We start from the raw sequence: 6,631 nt of genomic DNA on the forward strand, positions 1-6,631 counted from the left end.
AACCCTACATATATATATATATATATATATATATATATATATATATGAGCCTAATCAAATGAGAACTGATTAGTTTGTGTTAACTGTGAGATCTAATCTCAACCACAAATCAACAGATAAATTAGGAAATTAATAATTATGGTAGTTTGAGTTAAAATTATAATTAGAGGGCATATTAGTTATTTTTTTTAAAAATTCGTCTCTCCTCTCTTCTCTCTCATCTCTCCGACCTCCAATCTTTTGCCTCCGATGAAATCGGTATCACAATATATCACAATGGGTTTCACATTGTGTATCTTTGTTTTTAAGGTTTGAGTTGGTATCACAATGGTATCACATTATATCACAATGTGTATCACATTGTGTATCTTTGTGATTACTTGGTACCTGCCGGATTAATGTTCATCGGAAGCCAGAGATTGGAGGTCGGAGAGATGAGAGAGGAGAGATGAGTTTTTGAAAAATACCTAAAATGCCCTTTAATTATAATTTTAACTCAAACTACTATAATTATTAATTTCCTAATTTATCCGTTGATTTGTGGTTGAGATTGGATCTCACAATTACCACAAATTAATCAGTTCTCCCTTGAATGGGCCCTGTATATATATTGGTGAATTGCATGAAAATACAATGTATTTTAGTCTGATTTTTATTTTGTATAACATACTTTCAAACCCCTCATTTTGATGATTAAAAAATGATATTTCATACAGTTAGATTAAAATACATTACACAAAATAGGAATAAAACCAATGTACGTTACATTTTCAAGCATTTTAAGATGTAAACCAAATATTTAAATGTTTGAGATTTCAAAAATTTAAAGTACCAAAGTGATGATTTTCAAAGCATGTGACACCAAATAGGAATCAAATCAAAGTACGTTGCATTTTTCATGCAATTGGCCCTTACTAAAAACTCGATAAACTACATCTGAAAAACGTTAGAAATGCACTTATCATCTGTTTATCGACGTTATTCTAATAATTGCAAGACAACGTAATTCGATCTTGATACAAAAAATATATGAATTGATTTCAGGTACCCGCCTTTTAGCGCGCAATCGCATCTTCAAAAGCAACAAATGATTATGAATGTATGACATTCAAGCCATATTCGTGTTTTCTTTAAGAACCTTACTCGTTTTTTTTTATCAAGGACGAGTTTATAGTAAGCGACGTCGTTTGTGCAGGGAAGCTTTAGTTTTTACGACAAAACATGGAACAAGATTTCTTCGTCGGCCAAAGACTTAATTTCTAGTTTACTAAATGTCGACCCTCAAAAACGACCAACGGCCGAGCAGGTATCGTCACATTTGACTTTTAAAGTCAAATCTATCGGCTTACATTCACAAAACTAATGGATGGATTTTCAACATGTATAGATTCTTAAACATCCATGGGTGATCGGAGATTCGGCAACAGAGCGCCAAATTGATCCGGAGATCGTATCGCGGCTGCAGAGCTTCAACGCGAGGCGCAAGTTCCGTGCAGCCGCGATAGCAAGCATGTATACAAGCACCATCTTCTTGAGAACAAAGAAGCTCAAAAACTTGGTGGGATCTTATGATCTCAACCAAGATGAGCTTCAAAATCTAAGAAATCACTTCAAAACATTGTAAGATAACATCTATTTTCTCAATTTTGACTTTTGAGGTCAAACTCTTTTACTTTATCAATTCGATTTCGAACCTGTTTGCGATTTAAATATGAACATTTCGGTATTGTTTGTATGTGTGCTAAAGGGTAGTTCAATGTAGTTATCGGATTTTTCTCGACAAGTTCGGTAATTGCCATAAAACTTAAAGTCAAATTTACTTTGTTGACTTTAAACAGATGTGCCGATGGTGAAAACGCGACACTTAGCGAGTTTCAGGAGGTACTTAGAGCGATGAAAATGTCGTCGCTGATACCTCTAGCGGGACGAATCTTTGACCTTTTTGACAACAATCGTGACGGTACGGTTGATATGAGGGAGATACTTTGCGGGTTCTCTAGCCTCAAGAATCTCAAAGGCGATGACGCGCTTCGTCTTTGTTTCCAGGTGTCATTTCTTTCCTTTCCATTGTAAAAGAAGAGTCGAAGACTTTTGGCTTTAACCACTCGAATCAACCACTCGAAAATCAAAATGGATTAAAGCAGTATTCGTTATAAACGAGTAATTTGGCTTGTGTCTCCTCGCGTGATCAATGGCGGACCCATGATTTTTGCCAAAGGGTGTGCCCTTTAAGGTGGTTCAAAGGACCGCAAAGTCGTCCAATGTGTTTTTAGCTGAATTCCATTTGTTTTCGAGGGTTTTTTTTATAGTTTTTTTGGTTGATTTCGAGAAACTTTTTCGATTTTTTGGTTGATTTCAAAAGACATTTTCAGTTTTGGGTTGATCTCGAGGGATTTTTTTTATTTTTTGATTGATGTTCATTGCATTTTCTAATATTCTAAAGCACCCTTCAAATTTTAATGGTTGCAACTTTCATACCAAAGAAAAAAAATTTTCTATTTGCAAAAACATGTTGAGAAGGTGCACGAGACCCCACTTGGGTGTTCATAGGTCCGCTCCTGCTCGTGGTACAACCAGCGATGAAACACGACACATTTTCATAACTTGAACGCTTGTAACGAAAAGCTGATGAATACATTTCTTTTTGCGACAGATGTACGATACAGATGGGTCGGGTTGCATTAGTAAGGAGGAAGTCGCCTCAATGCTTCGGGTAAGTTTCACCCTACGATAATATACTTAAAACTTGACAACCAGCTGTCGTATCTAACTCGGCTTTAGTGGTCGTAAGTTGAACCATTATTAAAGATAGTATTCGCGACAAAAATTCGTCGCTAGATGCTTCAAACAATATTAAAAGTTCCGTCGCTATTTTTAACATCACTAAAGACATGGTTCTTTCACAGGGAAAATGTATCAAAATTCAACAAAGTTTGCTTTTAGTTTTTATTTATCGTAAACAATAAAACTTTTTCGAGTTCGTGCACGAAGTTTCGAAATTTTATATCGTGTACCCATTTTGACCTGTATCACATTGATCTTGTAACATTTGATGAGGTACCATTTACAAAATGTTTATGAAAGAGTTACACTGAAGTGAACTATAAACATGACGCCGGCATCGTCAAATGTACAAAATAAACAAATTACCGGTCAAAATGGATAAAAAATATAAAATTTTGAATTTCTTTCTTATATTTTACCGTTTTTAAGTTTTTTAACGATAGCCTTCTGTTGTCTATTTAAAAAGAATTGATTTTGATACAGGCGTTGCCAGATGACTGTCTAAGAATGGATATTACCGAGCCGGGGAAACTAGATGAGATATTCGACCACATGGATGCCAATAGCGACGGTAAAGTGACGTTCGATGAATTCAAAGCAGCTATGCAAAAAGACAGCTCGTTGCAGGACGTCGTTCTCTCTTCGCTTCGCCCCAACTAATCGCTACTACATCGTTTTACTTTATAGTTTTCCTTTTTTTCTTCGTATGATACAAACACAGATAATGCCGAAATCAACGTTGAGATTGAATAGGATTTAGATGCACTACAACTAAATCTGTTTTATAGGATGTCTAGAATGTCTAAGCATCCTAATAACATATTTTATAGAACTTAAAGTTTATATGACCAAACTATAAAACGTCTTATCTAAAAGTATTACAACGCTTTTGGTGTTCTAAAAAGTTCTTTAAGACACTTTTAAATTAAGGCATCACAATAGCTATCTTATCAAAAGTGTCCTTAAAAACCATCTTTTTAATGACACTTTTTTAAATATCGTCGTATAATATAGTTAATACGACACTTTGTTCTAAAAGTGTCTTAAAAAACGTCTTATAAAACCTATTGTAACACTTTAAGATAAGACACTTTTTGATTTGATCCTATAAACTTAAGTTCTATAAATTAAGTATTTTATTAGGACGTTTAGACATTTCATGCATCCTATAAAGCCAATTTTATTATAGTGATATAATGCTCGTAATAAATCCTTCGGGTATGTCTGAAAATGTTTCCATAGAACCCGTTGATGTTATGCTTTAGCTTCTCGGCTTTCTGAAATTTTCATCGTACGTTATCATAACACGATATAATTAAAAGAACGACGAATTAATGAAAATTGTTCGCAAGCCGTAAAATAAGGGAAACAAAATAAAACATTAGTGTGTTTTTATACTTTTCTCATTCATATACTTAAATGAAATAATGTAATATTCTCATATCTTTCGGATAAAAATCATCTGTCGTGAAATCATATGTTTCATTCCTGTCCCACCAAAGAAATTAAGACCGTCGGATTTTCATTTATTTTAGATTTATCTATTCATGTTTAGTTTCTCTCTCTGCTTACGTGTATTCATATGATTGGTGGACATGAATGAGACATGTGATTTTGGGACAAATGATTTTTTACAAAGTGTTTAAATGTGTTGTTCTTAGGAATGAGACAACAAAAACGCATCAACGTAGGTGATATGAGAAGCATACGCGAAAGGGTGGTTAAAATATAAGGGAATTTGTGTTTGTCTCGTATAGCTTAAAGGAATAAAGGTGAAGGACCAAGCATAGATCGTTGAAAACAAAAAGAAAGACCGACTTCGTTGTAGCGGTACTATAACAGTTTTGACACATACTAAGGACTCCTCATGTTCCATCAATCTCAAACTAAATGTTCAGATTTCTATCTTAATTTGTTCTAAAATAAGTGTTCATTTTCAAAGTAGTAGGTGTTTGCTTTTCAATTTTATTCTTAATTATGAGATGGAGAAATTATCTGCCACATTTATTATTAAGGGTATAATTGTCATTTAGTTAATCAAAAAAATGTAATATTAAATATTTTTAAAGCTCTACGTCTAACTAATTGTGGACATTTATTTCAGGATAGAAGAGTATTAGATTCTACCATGCCTAAACTTTAATTTTACATAGGAATATAGGATCTAATTTATGGATAATTGTTTCTTAGCTTGGAAAAGTGTCTTCCTTCAGTTAGGAGCTTAATGAATAATTGTTCAGCACAAGACTCTAATGGCTTGTTTTGTTAGGAACTTAATGAGCTTAATGACACTTACAATTTATTCGCTTAGTCATATGTTACTGTTTTGTAGTGACTTAATTAATGATACATAGAGTTGTAGTTTTATGTAGAAAACCAAGTTTTTGCCTAGCCTACCTCTCATAGTTAAAAAAAACGATCCCTCCATCTATGAAAGAACACTCCAAAAAAATATTTCACAATCTATACAGACAAATTAATTCGTACAAACAACTTTATTCATACATACCATAATAAAAAACCAATCATACTAGACCTTACATTATTGCTACATATTTACCTTCTGTGTTGGAATAAAAAAGCAAAGTAGTTCTAAATGAAGTTGCACTATAGAAAAAGTAGGTTCATCGGACACCCTTAATTTCTAGGTGTCCTAATAGATCGCTTTATAGAATTTAAGTTTATATGAACAAACAATAAAACATACTATTTAAAGGTGTTGTAATAACTTTATAGGACGTTTTTGGACGTCTTAACCAAAATTTTAGGACACTTTTGATACAAAACATCATATTAGCTATTTTGTAAGACACTTGTAAGAAGTGACATATGAACAAATCTTTTTATAGTACACTTGTTTTTATAAGAAACATTTTCAAATAGTGTCTTGTAAAATAGCTAATATGATGCTCTTTTTATAAAATTATTCTTAACAACTTGTAAAGACACCCAAAAATGTCTTATAAATTTATTACAACACCTTTAGGTGGGAAGTTTTATTGTTTAGTCCTAGAAACTTAAGTCTTATAAAACAGTCTATTAAGATGCTTGAACATTTTTAATGTCCTATAAACCCAATTTTATCATAGTGTTGGTTTTGATCCTTTGATTTCTATAAGTTTGACAACACGTATTACTATGGACGATATTTGGTATCATATCGTTGTTTTACTTGATAGGAACGATAATATTAACACATGTATATACTTGTATGACAATATAAGTGAGTTTCCATTAGCGTTTTAAATATCAAGTGTTCGGGAATATTGAAACTACCATTTTTCCCTCTAAATTATCATAAATTTTGAGAATGAGTTATGACTTTGTTTGAGAAACTAGCTTATGGTTGATAAGCTAACTGGTAGCTGATAAGTTGATTGATGAACTGAACACGTTTTGGTAAAAAAACTAGTTAAAAAATGCAAATGACCAAAAAAGTCATATTATAGGGAAATTTATTAAAAATAACCATTTTTCAGAGTTAGTTTCACCTCCTAACGACTTTCTCTCAAAGTTTACCAAAATAGCATAGGTCCGCAAAACACACATTCACAATTGCAGACTCAACTAAAGGACAAAAAATGTTTACATTTTCTACCCCTGTGAGCAAAAAATTACAATTTTCATCCAGGTCTATAAAAAAACCTTAAAATTGTTGAGTTAGGGCTATTTTGGTAAACCTTATAAAAAAGTGACTAAGGGATAAAACTAACCGGTAAAAATGGCTAGTTTAATTAATTTTCCTAAAAAATAGTCTATTTTAACATTTAATGATATATATAAAATTAACATATTAGATGGTAAAAAATAAATAATAACCTGTTAATTAGTAAAGTATCAATTTGAT

General features: G+C 32.3%; 1 protein-coding gene across 1 annotated transcript in view; it reads left to right on the top strand.

The window, feature by feature from the left end:
- Positions 1 to 3,778, top strand: part of LOC112515877 (calcium and calcium/calmodulin-dependent serine/threonine-protein kinase-like) — a 5,535-nt gene extending 1,757 nt beyond the window's left edge. The window contains exons 2-7 of the mRNA XM_025122829.1: positions 1,045 to 1,099; positions 1,196 to 1,306; positions 1,388 to 1,620; positions 1,839 to 2,046; positions 2,654 to 2,713; positions 3,268 to 3,778. Coding sequence (XP_024978597.1) covers positions 1,045 to 1,099; positions 1,196 to 1,306; positions 1,388 to 1,620; positions 1,839 to 2,046; positions 2,654 to 2,713; positions 3,268 to 3,444 — 844 coding nt within the window. The 3' untranslated portion in view covers positions 3,445 to 3,778. The remainder of the gene's footprint in view (positions 1 to 1,044; positions 1,100 to 1,195; positions 1,307 to 1,387; positions 1,621 to 1,838; positions 2,047 to 2,653; positions 2,714 to 3,267) is intronic.
- The last annotated feature ends 2,853 nt before the right edge of the window (positions 3,779 to 6,631 follow it).

This window comes from Cynara cardunculus (assembly GCF_001531365.2).
Source record: "Cynara cardunculus var. scolymus isolate 2C chromosome LG 7, CcrdV1, whole genome shotgun sequence".
In the NCBI taxonomy this organism is placed as follows: Eukaryota; Viridiplantae; Streptophyta; class Magnoliopsida; order Asterales; family Asteraceae; genus Cynara; species Cynara cardunculus.